The sequence below is a fragment of the Eutrema salsugineum genome, unplaced genomic scaffold (assembly GCF_000478725.1).
Source record: "Eutrema salsugineum unplaced genomic scaffold, Eutsalg1_0 scaffold_13, whole genome shotgun sequence".
Taxonomy (NCBI): domain Eukaryota; kingdom Viridiplantae; phylum Streptophyta; class Magnoliopsida; order Brassicales; family Brassicaceae; genus Eutrema; species Eutrema salsugineum.
The window spans coordinates 6,414,382-6,432,524 of NW_006256885.1; the positions used below are offsets into that span (position 1 = coordinate 6,414,382).

Here is an 18,143-nt window from a genome sequence, read left to right on the forward strand (position 1 = left end):
GGCCTTTTGGGCCCAGTTATATAAAGTAATGGTGCAGCCTCGGCCATTGCTGCTTCAGCGATTCAACCTGAGAAATTGACCCGATTCTTCGCTTCTATTCGCCGTCGTCAGTGCCGCCACCGTCGGTTTTCCCGTTCTCAGTGCTGCTACTATTGCTGTCTCTATTTAGGTGCGTCTTGGATATCTCTCTCTCCGTTTATCGCTCTGGGAAAGTGTTATCTGTAATAAATCTTCTCTGGCTTATATTATTCCTGCTTTGTAATTTTCCTCCATGCTCTTACCCTCTGGTTCTCACATTGTTTTCTCTCTTTTGATTTTTTTGTTTCAAACTATTTTTATATTATTATTCCTTTGCCTTCTAATTGAGAGTTTAATGGTACTTGGCAGATGGAGAAAAGTGTCTCTTTTCTGTTTGGTGGAACAAACTTCAATAGGAAGAAGTTTGCTCCAGATTTTGCTAAGTTTAAGGTGAGTTCTGCTCATGTTAGTGCTGTTTAAATCTGCAGTACTGACTAGCTCTTTGTTCTTATCTAATATCCCCATTGATGTGTCAGAATTGCACGGAAGAGGATGATGATTCCAATAAGAAATTGAGCTTCTTTGAGGAAGAAGAGGAGCCTGAGAAAAAGAAGAATATTGTGTCATCTAAGAAGAGGAAACGAAAATCTGCTAATTCTGGTAAGTCTGAAAAGCAATTACTGTTCACTCTGGTTTGTGCTAGTTGTGTCTGATCCTCTTTCGTTCTGTCGAGGCAGAGCCTGTTGAAGGATTTGATGTGTTCAAGAGCTCAAAGAAGGCACTTGTTGAAGGTAAAAAAGAAGAACAGAACACAAAGAATGAGATTTTAGAGAATTCCAAGAAGGAACTTAATCAGCGAATGGAGGTATAAAGCTGTTTAACCTTGTGTCTCTTTTTCATCAAAGGCAAAGAGTAATAGATACATGACTGACTTTGCTTCTTCATAATGGCAGAAAGATGCTTTGTCGAGGAAACAGTACAACATTCATGTTTCCGGTAACAATATTCCACCCCCACTTAAAAGCTTCGCAGAGTTGTCATCGAGGTGCGTGGAATCTTATTTTAATTTGACAGGAGTTTCATTTATTATTCTCATAGGATTAGTGGTTTTGTTTTGCATTTGTAGACTCTAGTTTTTTCATCCATATGAAATTCCCGGTAGTGAATTTTTACTTGGACCTTTAGTCCATTGACAAGCTTTACTCATGTGTTTAAATCTTTCCTCCTCCTCTGGTTTTGATTTTAATGCTCAATCCATTTACAGGTATGGTTGCAAGCGATACATATTACGCAATTTGGCTGAACTAGGATTTAAAGAGCCTACTCCAATCCAAAGGCAGGCTATTCCAGTTCTCCTATCGGTATGGTCTTATTCACTTGTTTTCTACTCATTACGGCAGAGACTTTTGTGAATGTTTTCATGAGGTGTCCATTCTAGTTTTTAGATTGTCTTTTTTGCTTAATTTCAGGGTCGTGAATGCTTTGCCTGTGCTCCAACAGGGTCAGGAAAAACCTTTGCTTTTATTTGTCCCATGCTTATGAAACTCAAGGTAAGAAACTGTGTTTATCCTAAGACCCACTGGATTTCGCAGATTCGGATTCTTGAATCATGCTTGTGAGTTTTTTCGTTGTTTCAGCGCCCTTCAACAGATGGTATAAGAGCAATCATCCTCTCTCCTGCACGAGAACTGGCTGCCCAGACAGCTAGAGAAGGAAAAAAACTTATTAAAGGAAGCAAGTTCCACATCAGATTAATGACTAAACCCCTTGTCAAGACGGCTGATTTCTCAAAGCTGCCGTGTGATGTTCTGATATCAACGCCCATGCGGCTGAAAAGAGCTATCAAAGCTAGAAAGATTGATTTAAGCAAGTAAGTCAACGGCATTTATTAGAATTCAAACATGTGTACTCTCTAATTATGATATGCCCATTTTCACCTTACGCTCTGTTGAATACAGGGTCGAGTATCTTGTCCTTGATGAATCTGACAAGCTGTTTGAGCAGAGCTTGTTAAAACAGATAGATTGTGTGGTTAAGGCTTGTTCAAACCCTTCAATCATACGCTCGCTGTTCAGTGCTACTTTGCCTGATTTTGTTGAGGAACTTGCACGTTCCATAATGCACGATGCTGTTCGTGTGATCATTGGCCGAAAGTGAGTATACAATAAATTGATACTGAAGCATATTATAGATGCATCGCAAACACTTCTTGCAGCAAAATGATCTTACATTTTGGCATTCATACAGGAACACAGCATCTGAAACCGTCAAGCAAAAGCTGGTATTTGCTGGAACTGAAGAAGGGAAACTTATAGCTCTTCGCCAAAGATTTGCAGAGGTAAGTTCACTTATTTAAACATTACTATAATATAAATCTGTTACCTTTTGTAATCCCTTTTCTACTTGGCAGTAGAGTCTCAATCCACCGGTGCTGATTTTTGTGCAAAGCAAAGAACGCAAAGGAACTCTATGATGAACTAAAATGTGAAAACATCAGAGTCGGGGTCATCCATTCCGATCTCCCTCCAGGAGAGGTAAACTCATCTATCCACATAGTCATCAAATAAAGTTTGCTCCTTTATGGAAAGTATAGATGTATGAGATGATTGGAGCCAAGTACTAAACCATTGGATGCTGCAGCGGGAAAACGCGGTTGATAGTTTCAGAGCGGGTGAGACATGGGTTCTGATTGCCACTGATTTGATCGCTAGAGGTATGGATTTCAAAGGCATCAACTGCGTGATAAACTATGACTTTCCGGATTCTGCATCTGCATACATCCACAGGATTGGTATGTACATTTTTCCACTCCTTGTTTTTAGTGCTCTGCTCTGTGAGAGTCATTGTGATGATAGTTGATGCGTTTGGAAAGTAACCGCTCTTTTGAAACGTTACAGGTCGATCAGGGAGAGCTGGAAGGAACGGTGAAGCTATAACGCTCTACACGGAGGAAGATGTACCTTTCCTAAGGAACATAGCCAACACGATGACATCATCGGGCTGTGAGGTTCCGTCGTGGATCTTGTCTTTGGAGAAGAAGAAATGGAAGAAGCATAGGCCGAAACGTGATTCTATATCCACTCGTCCCAAAGACAGTAAAAACGATAAAGAAGAGTAACTTCAAATGAGGTCAAAAAAAAAAAAAAAAGAGTAACTTCAAATGTTATTTTCTTTTTTCTTGGTTGCTACCTTGACATGAATTTTGTGTTTTATTATCTTGAATTATGTTTTACATAAATTAGTTATGAATATCCATTAGATTTGATTTCTAATGATTCCAAATATTAGTAGTTTATACCTTTTACACCAAATCTTAAGAAGAGGAAACAAAACAAGTTCAAAGCAAGTATGCAACATTACCTATCAAACAATCTTATATCATTTGGTCTCAGCAAGACTTGTGCATTAGGTAAATGTCTTTTCTCCCTGTAAATATTAATTTGGCGTTAACGAATCACTCACTTTCTCTATAAAAAAAAATGGACGCTTCTACATGACAGTCAATAAGATGTCACGTGGTATGAGAATTATTATTAATATCAGTTTAGTCTCTCTAATGCAATAACCATAAGTCCATAAGATACAAGATGATAGAAAAATGGCCAACACACAGAGAAGAACTATAAAAGAAAAAAGAAAACTCTTACTTGAAAAGCAAGAAAAGTGTCACTTAATAGATCATCCTAATAGTACCAGAATGCAATAACTAAATAAGATAAAAAATGTTCAAACACGGCGAACAAATATAAAGGAAACTTGAACAACATAATTATAAGTGATAAAATGAGAATACTGAGAATTAAAAGGGACAATTAAACTCTAATTCCCTACTTGTGGGAATGGGATGTTGTTGGAGGAAGCCAAAAGAGGCGATGACGAGGCGAAGCAGAAAGATAGTTGATGGTGCGAGAAGCGAGATCACAGACGCCGTAACCTGAGCAGTGACCAGCAAAGTAGACGGAGTTAGGTTTGAGACCAGGATAGTCGCTAGCGGAGAGACAAAATGGTTCGTTCTCGCCCACAAAAATACAGAGATCACCGATGTCTTCAGTGTATGCACCAATGCCTTTCTCGGTGTCTTGCCTAAAGACCATGATCTTGTGAGTCTTTATGAGGATGTCGTCCTGGTTAAACATCTCGTCTTCCCATTCCACAGCTTCTCCTTTGCTCGTAAAGGAATCCACAGCCCTGTGACAAACACGCACGCACGCACATAAAGATCCATCTAGGCAGTAACCAGAGTGTATATAAAACAGAGTGTATATAAAACAGAGTGTATATAAAACAGAGTGTATATAAAACAGAGGGATTGGACGAATCTACCATAAAACGATGAAGGACTCGCCGGAAGGAGACTGGACTAGTTGCTGCTGGACATTGATACGTTGGAGACTCAAGGCGTTATCTAACTTGGGAAAGTTAGACAAGGGGAATCTCACGTAGCCACTCACCGGAGGAGAGACTAAACCAGATTTAGAGGTGAAATCGGTTGGACCGGTGTAGTCAGAGCTGCAACTGTTCAAGTAGAACTTCCGGTCTCTGTCTGAGTACATGACGGGAGATAAACGGAAGTCTGGGCAAGGTACGTCGATGCGAGTCCACTCCGAGTCACCAAGTCTACACAGACTGAGTCTAGACCCGTAAAACCTCGCAGCGACTACACAGTCTTCTTCTGACTCTGAGGAGACAGAGACATTGAGGAGGCGCTCGGTTTCGTCTTTGATTAAGGGAGGTAGAGAGATTGTCTTCGAAGGTTTGTCCAAGATGTTAATGAGGCTCACAGTGGAATCGCGTTTCTTCATCGTAGCTAGCCATCCCCTCGATGATCCTATCGGCGAGGTTCCACGGCCCAGGATCTTATTTTCCATGGTCACTTGCTCTTCTTTCTTCGGATCGTACAAGTTAAGGTTCACTACGTTTCCGCCGCAAAGAGATTTTCCGACCACATCTCTCCCGAGGAGCAGATAAGGAGCAGTCGTCGCTGTCGAGAACCCCGACTGTCTGAAACAGAGCCTCTGGCTCAGGGGTGATGAAAGCTTCGAGACGCGCCCCATAAAGAGGCGTGATGTATATTAACTCTAGAAATCTGCTCTAAATACTCTCTCATCCACTTCCTTGGAAATCAATTCTTTCCATATATTTGTAGATTCAAGCAAGAAATATGTGTCAACTTTCTTTCTGTGTGGAAATAAAAACTTTAGAAACACCCTAATATTTCTGTGCACTTTCTAAAACTATCCCACTACTTGTACTTTTGCGATAAAATCTCCCACGCGAGTCACCAATTAGAGGAACCTGATCGTTTCGTTGGTTCTCTTCGGGTGGTCTAAATGTCACTAGAAAACATTATATATATTTTATACATAAGTGTTATCACGTATGTAATAGAAAATGGATGTTAATTCAATCTATATAATTTAATTAAAAAAATAAACATGGCGTAGATACACGCTGTTAACGAATAAAAAGCTTTTGGGATTTTTTGGCCGATTCGATGTAGTAACTTGTAATAGAATCAGAGATACAACAAAAATATATAAATCCGATCGAAAGGAGGAAAGAAAGCTGCAAGACTGTCTGCAAGAGTACTGAATACACATTAACTAAAAAAAGGATCCACTATTAACGTTCAGACGTTCCCATATATTTAATGTTCAACCAAAAAAAAATTGATTTACAAAAATGTGTAATTTTTTTTTTTTTTTGAATCTAAGAAAATTGTGTAAATTACTCATTTCGATAGAGTAACGATCACAGATCAGTAATTAGCTTTACAAATGTCTCATTTTTTAAATTAGTAATTATTCTTTCTATTTATTGTATAAAAATAGCGGCAAGCTGGATGTTAAGAAAAAACAGACAAAAGAGCGGCAAGCTGTTAAATAGGAAAACAAAATGGGCCCCACAAAACGGCCCAATTAGTGGGGCTCTCACACAATACTCTCAGCTTGAATCCATCTCTCTCTCTCTCTCTCTCTATCTCTGTGACAACGTGAGGAGGTTTTCTTCTCAAGTCAGCAAAGATCAAAACTCGACCGATTCAAATTCTTATAGCATTTTCATTTTCCGAGAAAGTCGCATTTAGCCATTAAAGGAACTCTCGGAGTCGTGCTTTTGAAGGTTTAAGTTGAATCTCGAGTTTCTTTTCTTCCAGATCTGCTTCTACAGGTTCGATTCATCTTCTTCTGGTACAGAAAGGTCCTTTCAACTTGCAAATTTATGTGTTTTGACTTTTGGGTTTGATCAAAGAGGCTAGCTACTTGAAATTTTAGATCCGTTGCAATCCGTGATTTTCTTCTTTTGGAAAGTCTTTAACTGATATCAATTTCATTTGAGAGTAGGAGGATCAGAGAGATCGAAATGGTAAAAAAAGCGAAATGGCTGAAGAACGTAAAGAAAGCGTTTAGCCCAGATTTAAAGGTATGTACTAGTATATATATCTGTTCTAGCACTGACCTTCATATATTCATGTTCTTGGTATTTTTTGCCTTTTGTTTACAGAAGTTGAAACACCAATCGGTTGAGTGTCAAAATAGTGTGATCTCTTACCCTGTCTTGGTTGCCACATCCAGAAGCTCTCCTCCTCAGTTTGAAGTGAGAGTTGATGAGGTCAATAATGAAGAGAAGAAGAAGAATCTGTGCCCTCCTCCTTCAGATTCTGTGATTGCTACAGAAGAAGATGTTTTTGTAGATTCACCTCCATCTTCTCCTGAGTTTGTTCGTCCAGCTACACCTGATAGGTTTGCAGGGAAGTCAAAGGAAGAAGCTTCTGCCATCTTGATCCAGTCTACATTTAGGGGCTATTTGGTATGTTTTGTTATTCATACTCCGGTTTTGGCTTTGATTAGAACTTCTGTGATTAGTCAATAATATGGTTGAATATTGTTTGAAATTGGCTAGATTTCATCTAAATTCCGTTCATTTGTTTAAATATGGATAGAATCAATCACATTTTGGTTGATTATCAGTTTTAGTAAAAGTTCTACAATGCAGGCAAGAAGAGAATCGCGGGAGATGAGGGGATTGGCCAGACTTAAGTTATTGATGGATGGATCGGTTGTACAACGGCAAGCTGCAAATACACTCAAATGTATGCAGACTCTCACTCGTGTACAGTCACAAATCCGGTCTAGGAGAGTCAGGATGTCAGAAGAGAATCAAGCTCGCCATAAGCAACTCCTTCAGAAGCATGCCAAAGAGCTAGGAGGCTTAAAGGTTTTACTTTTTTATATCTCAGTTGTTAGGGAAGCTTCGATCTAGGTCTTAGCTAATCGAAGTTTCTTTTACACTGTCTAACGTTTTTCTCAGTCAATCATATCTTCTCTCCGTCTTCAGATTTGATCTTGAGAATGCAGTAGCTTGTGATATTTTCTTGCAGTTTCCTAATCCTAAGACTTGCTCTTTCTTCTGCAGAATGGGGGTAATTGGAATGACAGCAATCAGTCGAAGGAACAAATAGAAGCAGGTTTGTTGAATAAGTACGAGGCGACAATGAGAAGGGAAAGGGCATTGGCTTATGCATTCACACATCAGGTACTTCCATGTCTACCTAAATTCTCTACTTCCAAGTATTCTGGTCGTTTAGCTGATTCTGCAGTTTCGCCTAGAAACGTGCAAGAACATGAAAGTTGACAAAACAGTCTTTAAAAGCTGCCAAACATTCCTGAGGCTTGAAGTTTGATAACCCCACAACTCTAGTTAAACACCATTGGATTCGGTTTAATGCTTGTGATCATATTTGCAGCAAAACCTGAAGAGTAACTCAAGATCTGCAAACCCGATGTTCATGGATCCTAGCAACCCGACTTGGGGTTGGAGCTGGTTGGAAAGGTGGATGGCTGACCGGCCATGGGAGAGCTCAGAGAAAGAACAGAACAACAACAGTGAAAACTCCTCGGTTAAGACCTCGTCTAACCGTAATTCCCATCGAGGAGAAACCGCAAAATCTTCGAACCGCAAAAACCTCAATAGCTCGGCTCAACTCAATACCCCATCTTCATCATCATTATCCACCACAAGAATCCCGAGAAAGAACAGGCCAACACCACCGTCCATAAAATCAAAGACCACCGATGAAAACGCCAAGAGCTCGGAAAAGAATCGTAGGCACAGCATTGCAAGGTCATCGGTTAGTGATGACGAGAACTCAACGGCTCGACGTAGAAACATGGTTCCCACAAAATCAACAAGAGGCAAGCTCAAGGCCCAGAGCTCATCAAGCGTCTCCGTAATCACGACAACCATGGAGGAAAATGGTGTTTTACCGCAGAAAGCAGCAGCAAAGAAACGGATCTCCTACTCGGCTTCTCCTGCACCCAAACCCAGACGATCCTCAGCCCCGCCCAAGGTGGAGAACGGCCTTCTCAAGGCGGTGAGAACGCCGTGACCAGCCGAGTTATTTATATACAAATTTTATCATTATATAATATATATATATATATATATATATATATATATATATTTGCGCCAAGAATGGTGTTCTGAGTTTTGTCTCAAACTATACGCAATGTTGTTGGTTACTAGAATGTGTCGCTGTGATTCATTTGTGCAGTGTAAGTCTCTGAATCATACCTTTTTAATGTTCTTTAATATCTTGGATCGGTTTAGATCTAGACTACTGAATTTAACTGATCCTAATTAAAACAATACATAACTCAGAGTCTAGTAATAGTGTAATACCGAAAATAAAACCAGATGGATGTGAATCCAATTGAACTGATCCTAATTAAAACAATACCAAAAAATGATTTGAAAACCGATTTAATCGAACCAAAACAAATATGGTGAGCATTAGAGGAATAAGAACAAAACTCCAGACTTGAGTTCATCTAAAACCAGTTAGAAGAGTTGGAAGGTTTCGACTTTTATTTACGCAACCGAGGCCAGGCAAACACTGTAGCAGCTAAAACCCTAACCCTGAAACCGATCGAGAAAATCCAACGTTGAAGAGGGCTTTCCCTATCTCGTCAGATCTCGTTTCTTGTTCTGCTCATTCCTGTTCAAATCCTCCAGAACAATGGTAAATTTGCGTGTTCTTTCTAGTTTTGCCTGATTGATTCTGGAAAAACATTTGGTGATATCGAAAGCATCCCTGTGATTACCTTAGGGTGTATATAAGAGTCCCTTTTGTCCTGCCTGGCTCCTGCATATAGGGCTTTCGCTTGCTCTGTTGTGTCTGTGAGTTTTTGTGTCAGTATCAAAAATATTTCATCGAGTGTTTACTCTACATCTCTCTGGTTTATCTTCCTAAGGTGCTTCTCTTTTCTTCCATTCTCCAGGTTGCACCAATAATTGCAGGTGCTGCTGTTGCTGCAGCTGCTTATGCTGGTAAATACGGAATAGAGGCATGGCAAGCATTCAAGGCAAGACCACCAAGGCCGAGACTGCGCAAGTTCTACGAAGGTGGTTTCCAAGCTACGATGACTCGGAGAGAAGCCGCTATGATTCTCGGTATTAGGTTCGTTTCTTGTGTCCTAGACTCACTAGTCACTAATAAACTTGTAATTAAGAAGGGGCTTGAGATTCTTAGTTTTGATTTTAAACAGCTTTCACTTCAGCTAGTTTTGCCAAGACCCGCACTTTTCCTTCTGCTTATATAGGCCGTATGGTAGTACACTCCAGTGCTCTAAGAACTCTTGTTCTTAGATAGCTTGATCTTTGGGTAGTCCTCGTGAATATCCGTTTCTGCGTCTTCATTTCTCATGGGAACGAAAATGTTTTCTTTAGGTTCTCTATTGGCAAATGATCATCAATAAGCATCTATGGCACACTAGTTCTTAAGAAGTTTGCTTGTAGAGGTTTTGAATGTAGCAAATAGCGGCTGATGTTATCGGAAATCAGCTTTCATGTTATGTTTGCTATGGTTTTTGTGGTCGTTTGATATTATTGTGGCTTGACAAGTCTGCCACTTGTGGTGTCTGAACAGGGAGAGTGTAGCGGCAGAGAAGGTGAAGGAAGCTCACCGGAGAGTGATGGTGGCTAATCATCCAGACGCGGGAGGAAGCCATTACCTTGCGTCTAAGATCAACGAAGCCAAAGACATGTTGCTTGGCAAAACCAAGAGCTCTGGTTCTGCGTTTTGAATCCCTTTGGTGAGATTTATTGGTCCCATCATCATAGCCACATGATTGGTCGAGATCATTTTTTCTTGATAAAAGTTGATGTAATATGTGGGTGAGATTTTGTTCGAATCTTACATTTTCATCTTGAGAAATATAGAAACCAAATTGAAAGTGAATCTAGTTCGTTTTTGTTTTCGTCTTGGATTCCTTTTATTTTCTTTAACAAAATGTATATATTTAGTTTGAAAAAACTTTAGCAAATTTCAGAGAATTTTCGTGCTGAGAAAAGGGCTTGAATAAGGGACACTTATAGCAAAATGTAGGCTTTACGTAATATCGCTGTTTCGGACGAAAGCCACTCTATTACGGCTTTCCTGATCCCAACCGAGAAATTGTATTATAAATTTTATAGATTTTTGTGTTAACTGTTTCTCTCAAGGTTCAATGCAACAGATTTTTTTCTGATACAGAAAGAACACTGAGTTTCAAATTATTCTTGAGCCGCGTCAGTAAAAAGTTATTTTCACTTGCACTCATTGTAGTGCTAAACGTGATCACAAATGAAGTCTGCTTCGTTTACAATCTATATCAAATCTAAACTTTTCAACAACAACAAAGAAAAAGAAAGAAAGCATCCTCTTGGTGTTATTTACACAGTTCTTCATGATGGAACGAAGACGAAGAACAACGTGTTTCTATAGTTCTTTTATAACCTCTGTTTACTTACTCTTTGGTAGTGCTAGTGTCGGATAAACCGATCTCCGGTTGTTTATGGGTTTCAGTTCTTTGTTCCGATAATTCTATTGGACCCTGAGGTTGTCTAAATAGAGCAGAGAAGATCTGCTTGTGGCACTCATCGCAGAAAAAGAAGTAAGAGAAGTGGCCTTCGTTTGGGAGTCTATGTACCGTTGCTTCTGGTATGACTCGGCTAATGTAATCGGTCACTGAAGGTGGTGTGACTCGGTCGTCCATACCCTATGTGACCACAAGCAAGCAAATGGAAGAACTCACAACTCGGAAAATATGATCATAAAGATGGAGATTTTAAAGAGTGATTGCCAACAAACCTGCCATATGTGTATGGGTTTTCCAAACCCGATCAGTTCACATTCTGATTCGCTGTACATTGACATTAGCCAAGAAAGGACACCGTTGGTTTTACACTTCTTCCGCATGCTGAACTCAGGAAGATTAAAGCCCCAGTTTGATACATGCAACACGGCTTCTTCTACAAATGGTTTTGCAGTTCCTTGGCGTACCGACTCTTCCAAATTCCTTTGGTAAAGATCTTCAAAAACTGGATCCGTGATTACATGTTTGTCCTGAAGTAGAAAGTGGCATTTACAGGTTTAGCTTGTGAGCCATAACTCCGAGGAAGCCTCGGGAAGAGACTTCTTGATGAATACAGACTTACCTTCTCTCCTAATGATATTGACATCCACTGATCCATTGGCTCGAGATTACCGGAGAGAAAGGACCTGCGGTAGAAGAAAGGAAGAAGACTTGGCCACCGACGTGCTAAAAAGTATATGAATTTCCTCTTTCGTAGCCACTGCTCCCACGTTTTCGCCATTTCTTCCTTGGTCATGCTTGGCTCGTATGGACTGATCATAGGAGCTAACATGGCTACTCCTGTAGATGGACAAAAACACAATGCAATCATCACAATTATGAAAAACCATGATTTGTGTTCTAATGAAATGATAATGTTATTCAAAAACTGAAAGGTACCAGCTATCCTGTCAGGAAAATATCTCATAGCAGCCCAGGCATGCATGCTACCACTGGAATAGCCGAGTAACCAGAACTTATCAACAATCCCGAGAGCAGCAGCTAGGTCAATCATATCTGAGGCAGATGAGCTAAGGTTCCGAGCGCGATGAGGATCGCTTTCTCCAAACCCTGGAAGATCATATGACACTAAACGGACACCATATTCCTCCAGCAATGATTCTTTGACTCCAGGTATTCCTGATTTAGATAACATTGCATCATTAGAGGCAATCAGATGATCAAAATTCTTAAGTAGCTGGAACTGTAAAAGAAAAAAAGAACTGGTTTTTTATCATACCTGCCAGTCGAGAGGAAAGAAATGAATGAGGCACAATTAAAGAGTATCTAGCTCTGTCAGCTGAAACACCAAGCTCCTGGTAAGCTAAATATCTACCATCTGGAAGCTGTACACGGCTTGCACCGGGAGGATGCAAACGGATTTTCTTCAACACGGGGACGGATTTCTCATGCTCTGAACTAAAACTTAATACTGCACTTGAAAGTTGGATATATATATGTCAGAGAAAGGATACACACCTCTTGCACTAAAATAGAATCGATTCAACACTGCCAATTTAAACCAACATGTAAGCAGAACAAGAAAACAACCCCCAGAAATTTCAACAAGATTCAACCCCAATACAGAGATTTGAATAACTGTTCAGTGTATGACTATGGAACTGCAGATATGTCCTTGAAGACAGCTAATTGGCTTGGCAAAAGCGGTCTGGATTCAGAATTCGATTGTGGAAGAGACTAAACACAAATGGGTTATCCAAAGGTAATGTTTTATCTTATACCTGCGAGAGCTATGAGGAAGACGAAGACAATGACAGGCCAGGCATGTACCGGATCACGATCCTCAGGCAACAACTCGTTAAGAAAGCTTAGCTTCTTTGCAACCTTGGCAGCTGGTTTTCGGAGCTTACGCACGACGACCGAGTCTTCACTCACCAGAGTCTGCTGCACAACGTCCTTGCACCCGATGGCGAGATCCAGAAGCATTTCTCCCCATGACTTGATAAACCCCGTCACTTGATCCTTCAAACTCTCCACCGATTCGGATCCAGACCCGGATCCATCTACCGACCCGAAAGTCGGGCTCTTTGACCTTGATTCAGAACCCGGCGTCAGAGGGATCGGAGATCCGTCGTCGTATTGTAATCCACCGTCCATGAGACTTGCTAACTCGTCCTGCCACGTAGGCACGCCTCTACGCATCTCCTCCATCTTCTTCTCAGCATCAAACGAAATCCCTAATCCGAAAACCGAACCAACTCTTCACAGCAAGAGAACCTCTGCATTCAATTTTATCTTTTTATAAATCCCAAAATTATAGAGCAACACACAAAGAGCGCGAGAAGAGAGAACATGGCGAGAGTGAGCTGCAACTGACACCTTTACAAGCGTGAACTTGAAGCTCACTTTTTCTAACTTAAACTAAATCAAAAAAGAATACTTTACTTCAGAATTGCAATTAACGAATCGTATCTCCTATCTTTTTTTCAGTGAAGTAAAGAAAGCGAAAGAGACTTTTGTTTATCTCACCATATATATGACGCAGAAAACAGCCTATAGTCACGAATTAATCTACTTGGTCTATAAAGCTTTTACTTTTCTTTCTCAAACCTTTTCAATATTCTCTTCGATTTTGACTGATTTTAATATTGTAAAAGAAAATTACCAAAAGTCCGCCATTGACGAGCTAGCTTCTTCATCTTCTGGAATCTTAATTGCTTGACTAAACCGATATGGGCCGTTAGATCAAGATCTGGTCTTTGTTTTTTTTTTATAAATGGACGGTCGTCGTGCATGTCGTCTTTTGGACAGCGCGGTACGAGGACCAGCTGAACCGGTGCGTGTCGTGCGCTTCCTCTTGTTACAGCCGGTTTTATTGTTCAAGAGCAGGTAAAGGTTTTGCTGACGTGGCGGATAGGGTAGTAGTAGTAGCCGGTGCACGTGACTCGGAGAGGAATGTTTCTCTCTCAGTATTTGTTAGAAAAATGTTGGGCCTTTGCTCTGTTTCACGTCAAAAATGTTGTATTGATTGATATTCCAGTTTTTGATGGCAGAATACAACTTTATATCATACAGCTTCTTCCTAAGGTTCAACGGAAAACATGACTAATTCTATCATTTTTCTTTCCCAAAAGGTAAGGCCTGCGCTGCGTTTCCATTAATCCGCCTATACTATTGGGCCTTGAACCGATATTTCTTAATTTTCTCCACGGTTTGGGTTTACTTGATTGTACTACTTTGGGTTCATATTTTCGTAATTTCATCTGTTTTGAAAAACAAATCCAGCCGGAAAAAACAAAAAATCTACCTTCGACTTCACTGATGATGATATACCACATCTCCAGTGAGCACCCATAAGTGCATGTGCATAACCAAATTTTTACAAATCGTCAAATATATGTTTATGGTTGTAAATTGTAAGTACATTTATCCTTGTGTTCTACACATACAGAGAGAAACTACTTGAGAGATCCCAAGCGTTTTCGGTTGTTTTCCTCTATTAAGTTTTTTATTTTATTTAATTAAAACATCATATCTTTCCCAGAGGAGTTTAACCCACATTCGGTTACTCTAAAATTATTATACCCCATATTAATCCGTATTAATAGTAGACCGGTTTATGTCCCAACCCGATTGCATAATCTGTTGGCCTTAATTGATTGAAAACCCTACACATATATAAATGATTTACTAAGCTTTAGGGTTTTCGCTCTCACGAACTCAAAGGTCGCGACTTCCGCAGTTGCAGTCCGCCTATCTATCTCTCTCGCCGTCGTCAACATGGGGTATGGCTTCCTCTCCTAGATCCTTCTTCTTCAATCTCATCTCTCTCTTTGAGCGATTATGTCTTCGTTTTACGCAACGAGTGGTGAATTTCGTCATATGTGTTGTCGGGTTCTGCAAATTTGCGAGAATTCTTGTGTTTCTGATATCAGATGAATGTGAGAACTTTACTCCATAGGTCTTATTTCACTGTAATCAGGAAATCAAGAATTTGATATATATAACGGCTGGCTAATGTCTCGTTTCCACTCTCTCTGAAAGTGTTTATCGGTTAAAGATTATGACTTTATGTCATCACTGTATGCTCTCTTGATATGTTTGTTATGTTTATCATCTGGCTTTTATTCTCAATTTGTTGTGTTTTGTCTTGTAATCTCAACAGTAAGACACGTGGTATGGGAGCTGGGCGCAAGCTGAAAAGGCTTCGGATTAACCAGAGGTGGGCGGACAAGCAGTACAAGAAGTCTCACCTTGGAAATGAATGGAAGAAGCCTTTTGCTGGATCTTCTCACGCTAAAGGAATCGTCCTTGAGAAGATGTAAGACCTTTCACTTCTCTCTAAATCCTGTTACATTGTTATGCATTTCCCAATGCATCTCGCTTGATTTAGTTTTGATCTTGATAAAGGTTTTTGTTTGTCAATCATGTAGTGGTATTGAGGCTAAGCAGCCTAACTCTGCCATCCGTAAATGTGCTAGAGTTCAGTTGATCAAGAACGGCAAAAAGATTGCTGCTTTCGTCCCCAACGATGGTTGTTTGAACTACATTGAAGAAAATGTAAGTAGAACTACCTTTGATTAATCAGTTCTTTCCTCAAGTAATAGGCTTGCAGTCTCGTGACTCATTGATGGCTGTCTGCAGGACGAGGTGTTGATTGCTGGATTTGGGCGTAAAGGCCATGCCGTCGGAGATATTCCCGGAGTTAGGTTCAAGGTGGTGAAGGTGTCTGGTGTCTCACTCTTGGCCCTTTTCAAGGAGAAGAAGGAGAAGCCTAGGTCTTAGGCTCTACGGCTTATGAAGCATTTTTTTTTTGTTAATGGATTTTGTTATTTGAAGACATACCTCTGTTCTGCTTCGAGATTCTGGGACATGTACGACGGATTTTGAGTTTAATCTTGTTTTTATTTCATTTGCCCTTAAGTATGCTTTTCTGCCTACATTAAAGGTTTAAAGCTTTCAAAGCTTTCACAATTTCTCTGTTTCTACGGCTCTCAGCTTGTGCAATTGCTAAAATTATGTCAAATATATTAGCTTAACCAAATAAATGAATTTATTCTAGGTTGATCAGAGACATGTTCATACGTATAGATTTTATAGCTACGACATAACTAACCACTTTCTACTGCCATTAAGAGAAAATTGGATAAAATGGGTTTAAGAGAGCTCGAGTCGCAAGCGCATTACATTAAGGAAAAAACAACTAAATGGGATGAGCTCCGGTAGGTGTTGAACAATGCATCTGGTTTGCTACTCTCAAAATGCTTTCTCCAATTCCAAAACTTGTTCTCGCTTTCTTTGGTGTAATCTTATCATCATTCTTGGGAGAAATTGGAGATCCTGAAACTTCTGTCTGCAGGTTCGCCTTGATCTTTGTCGCGGACTTGGGAAGTTTTGAGTGCACAGCCTTGCGTTTCTTTTCGCAATCCGGCTTATTATCCGAATTTTCATGTGATCTCTTCCCATTACATCTGCTTAAGCGTTTCTCAGCAATGAACTCAGCCAAAGTTTTCTCCTTTTTCTTTGGAACAGTAGTATCTTCATATTCGAATACTCCATCGTGTTTACAGTCATCTTGATCTTCTGTCTTTCTCCTCTTAGTATAAACTTGTTTAGTCTTTTTCGGTTCAGGAGCAGACACTTTCGCTTCAGTTAAGCTACTTTTCTCTTCTGCAGGAGAAATCTTGGGTGCAGACTCTACTGAGCCCTGAAGTGTCTCAAACTCGGGGAGGTCAGTATAGCCTTTCCAGCGATTGAAAGCCAATAACCGAGCTCTCTGACTTACAACTGCAGCTCATCAGTAGCATCATAACTAGGAGAGCATGCTAAACGCTTCATATAGTCACAAGGTTTGTAGGTTCAAAGAAGATTGCACTCGAGACCTTGTCTCCACCGTGTATTCTGCTCGACTCTTCTCGGATTCCAGGATTGATTATTTTTTGGGTCTTGATCTTCTGATAGACTTCCTCTGAGATACAAGAGCAAGCTAAACCGAACTCTATCCTTCTTGATACCTCTTCTAAAGCAAAATCAATAGCATCAAGAAAATCTGGTAGAGTACTCTGCTTTGCCATTTGGGAGAAATGCTGTCGAAAAGGCTTTATCCGTGACGCATCATTCCAAGCAAACGAGCAATCCCCGAAATATGTTACCAAGAAACTGCCTTTTCTGAAGTACTTCTTCGCTTTGCCTGTTGCAGCCGATGCATTAAACACTTGTCCAGGCCACCATGGATGGCTCCTTACTTTAGCCCAAACCAAATCTGATTCATTGAACTTCCCTTTCACATTTACAGGGGCATTATCATCATCCAAAATACTCTCATCCTTGCTCTCATGTGGCTCTAAATCCATAAAACATTCAAAGTTGTCAACTTTTGTTTCTTGCTTTCCTGAGTCATCGGGTTTACTATCCTCACCAAGGTCTTCATGAGAAGAGACCATGTCAGGTTCAACTTCCTTGTCAACCAGAAGCTCCGTTTGGATCCTATTCGAATCTTTTTCACCATCTACCACCGATACATCTTCGCTAGCTACTGGGACCTTCTTCTCACTTTCGTTAGTCTCTACACCTACATCATGGGTTACAATGCCTAGATCTAACCCTCCATTTACAGATTCGGTTTGCTTCTCAAGATGAGTAAACCCATTAATTTTCTCCATCCCAAGATCACCAGCCGAAGCTAAACTTTCGCTTCCTGGTTTAATAGTGACGCAGCCTTGTTGTTCATTTCCATCGTGCTTTGCCACCAGCTCCTGAGCTTGACCACTCAAGGGGTCAGCTAGGGTTTCAGACATCTGACCATTACTGACCTCAATACTCGACGCATTAGAGCCGTCAACGGCGTCGGAGCCCGAATGAGCACGTTCTGATTCTGTAGACATAAGGAGTACCAAAAGAAAACCCTAGAAGAAGCAAGAAAGGAAACCATCACAAATTACTTCACTTCATTAACCAACAAATCAAGTAACAGTATCTACAATAAATGAAGAAAAGAGAGAGAGAGAGAGTGCGGGAAACAAACCTACGGTGGCGGGCGAGAAGACGGTGGTTTCCCGGCGGCGGGAGGTCGTTTCTTTCAGGTAAACGAAGACGTCAAATCGAACCAGAAAGAAACGGGTTTCTCGTTTTGGTTTTTTTAGTTTGTTTACGTGGCGAACAACTATAACTTTTTTATCCTTTCTTCTTTTGTAATCACTGGGTCTAGGGTTCAATCAATTGGCCCACTTATAAAATCTATAAGAAAAAGGCCTATTTACTTCTCCTTTTTCC

The 18,143-nt window shown here is 40.3% G+C and overlaps 7 protein-coding genes across 9 annotated transcripts; 4 read left to right on the forward strand and 3 right to left on the reverse strand.

Annotated features, from left to right (window-relative positions):
- The first annotated feature begins 63 nt into the window (after positions 1-63).
- Positions 64-3,286, forward strand: LOC18023845 (DEAD-box ATP-dependent RNA helicase 57). Its single transcript, XM_006407582.2, is given in 14 exon segments — positions 64-169; positions 388-468; positions 555-678; positions 756-883; positions 972-1,063; positions 1,283-1,379; positions 1,488-1,568; positions 1,656-1,888; positions 1,977-2,171; positions 2,266-2,356; positions 2,432-2,475; positions 2,477-2,552; positions 2,659-2,809; positions 2,916-3,286. Coding segments are annotated over 13 exon segments (1,614 nt in total). The 5' UTR covers positions 64-169; the 3' UTR covers positions 3,137-3,286.
- A 559-nt stretch (positions 3,287-3,845) lies between these two features.
- Positions 3,846-5,087, reverse strand: LOC18023846 (the record flags this gene model as incomplete). Its single annotated transcript, XM_006407583.2, has 2 exons — positions 3,846-4,206; positions 4,342-5,087. Coding segments are annotated over 2 exons (1,107 nt in total), but the record flags the coding sequence as incomplete, so codon positions are not given.
- Positions 5,088-6,013: 926 nt separating this feature from the next.
- On the forward strand, positions 6,014-8,582 carry LOC18023847 (protein IQ-DOMAIN 1). Its single transcript, XM_006407584.2, has 6 exons — positions 6,014-6,186; positions 6,360-6,438; positions 6,520-6,825; positions 7,012-7,233; positions 7,432-7,551; positions 7,763-8,582. The coding sequence occupies exons 2-6, from the start codon at positions 6,379-6,381 to the stop codon at positions 8,402-8,404; spliced, it is 1,350 nt and encodes a 449-aa protein (XP_006407647.1). The 5' UTR covers positions 6,014-6,186; positions 6,360-6,378; the 3' UTR covers positions 8,405-8,582.
- A 155-nt stretch (positions 8,583-8,737) lies between these two features.
- Positions 8,738-10,259, forward strand: LOC18023848 (mitochondrial import inner membrane translocase subunit TIM14-2). Its single transcript, XM_006407585.2, has 3 exons — positions 8,738-9,037; positions 9,297-9,475; positions 9,944-10,259. Exons 1-3 carry the CDS (start codon positions 9,035-9,037, stop codon positions 10,098-10,100), a joined length of 339 nt encoding a protein of 112 aa, XP_006407648.1. The 5' UTR covers positions 8,738-9,034; the 3' UTR covers positions 10,101-10,259.
- A 326-nt stretch (positions 10,260-10,585) lies between these two features.
- On the reverse strand, positions 10,586-13,642 carry LOC18023849. 3 transcript variants are annotated; one of them, XM_024159930.1, is made up of 7 exons: positions 13,537-13,642; positions 12,653-13,150; positions 12,151-12,342; positions 11,811-12,050; positions 11,494-11,711; positions 11,147-11,401; positions 10,586-11,054 (listed from the first exon to the last, which is right to left on the reverse strand). In XM_024159930.1, the coding sequence occupies exons 2-7, from the start codon at positions 13,080-13,082 to the stop codon at positions 10,803-10,805; spliced, it is 1,587 nt and encodes a 528-aa protein (XP_024015698.1). In that variant the 5' UTR covers positions 13,083-13,150; positions 13,537-13,642; the 3' UTR covers positions 10,586-10,802. The 3 variants fall into 3 exon arrangements, with proteins under 3 accessions (XP_024015698.1, XP_006407649.1, XP_024015697.1); XM_006407586.2 differs by lacking the exon at positions 13,537-13,642 and adding an exon at positions 13,401-13,424; XM_024159929.1 differs by lacking the exon at positions 13,537-13,642 and having other exon boundaries at positions 12,653-13,344.
- Positions 13,643-14,423: 781 nt separating this feature from the next.
- Positions 14,424-15,845, forward strand: LOC18023850 (40S ribosomal protein S23-2). The gene is made up of 4 exons (XM_006407587.2): positions 14,424-14,656; positions 15,037-15,192; positions 15,305-15,431; positions 15,516-15,845. Exons 1-4 carry the CDS (start codon positions 14,652-14,654, stop codon positions 15,654-15,656), a joined length of 429 nt encoding a protein of 142 aa, XP_006407650.1. The 5' UTR covers positions 14,424-14,651; the 3' UTR covers positions 15,657-15,845.
- Positions 15,846-15,945: 100 nt separating this feature from the next.
- Positions 15,946-18,016, reverse strand: LOC18023851. Its single transcript, XM_024160038.1, is given in 4 exon segments — positions 15,946-16,658; positions 16,661-16,714; positions 16,717-17,776; positions 17,896-18,016. Coding segments are annotated over 3 exon segments (1,677 nt in total). The 5' UTR covers positions 17,756-17,776; positions 17,896-18,016; the 3' UTR covers positions 15,946-16,074.
- Positions 18,017-18,143: the final 127 nt, after the last annotated feature.

What these genes read in the sequence shown, in the direction of transcription:
- LOC18023847 (XM_006407584.2), top strand. Translation starts at nt 6,379, where the DNA reads ATGGTAAAAAAAGCGAAATGGCTGAAGAACGTAAAGAAAGCGTTTAGC. An exon ending in CGTTTAGCCCAGATTTAAAG is followed by an intron (nt 6,439 to 6,519) that starts GTATGTACTAGT and finishes TTTTGTTTACAG; the next exon opens with AAGTTGAAACACCAATCGGT. An exon ending in CTTATGCATTCACACATCAG is followed by an intron (nt 7,552 to 7,762) that starts GTACTTCCATGT and finishes TCATATTTGCAG; the next exon opens with CAAAACCTGAAGAGTAACTC.
- LOC18023848 (XM_006407585.2), top strand. An exon ending in GCTATGATTCTCGGTATTAG is followed by an intron (nt 9,476 to 9,943) that starts GTTCGTTTCTTG and finishes GTGTCTGAACAG; the next exon opens with GGAGAGTGTAGCGGCAGAGA.
- LOC18023849 (XM_024159930.1), bottom strand. Translation starts at nt 13,082, where the DNA reads ATGGAGGAGATGCGTAGAGGCGTGCCTACGTGGCAGGACGAGTTAGCA. An exon ending in CTTCCTCATAGCTCTCGCAG is followed by an intron (nt 12,343 to 12,652) that starts GTATAAGATAAA and finishes TTTCAAGTGCAG; the next exon opens with TATTAAGTTTTAGTTCAGAG. An exon ending in TCTTTCCTCTCGACTGGCAG is followed by an intron (nt 12,051 to 12,150) that starts GTATGATAAAAA and finishes TATCTAAATCAG; the next exon opens with GAATACCTGGAGTCAAAGAA.
- LOC18023850 (XM_006407587.2), top strand. An exon ending in GGAATCGTCCTTGAGAAGAT is followed by an intron (nt 15,193 to 15,304) that starts GTAAGACCTTTC and finishes TCAATCATGTAG; the next exon opens with TGGTATTGAGGCTAAGCAGC. An exon ending in TGAACTACATTGAAGAAAAT is followed by an intron (nt 15,432 to 15,515) that starts GTAAGTAGAACT and finishes GGCTGTCTGCAG; the next exon opens with GACGAGGTGTTGATTGCTGG.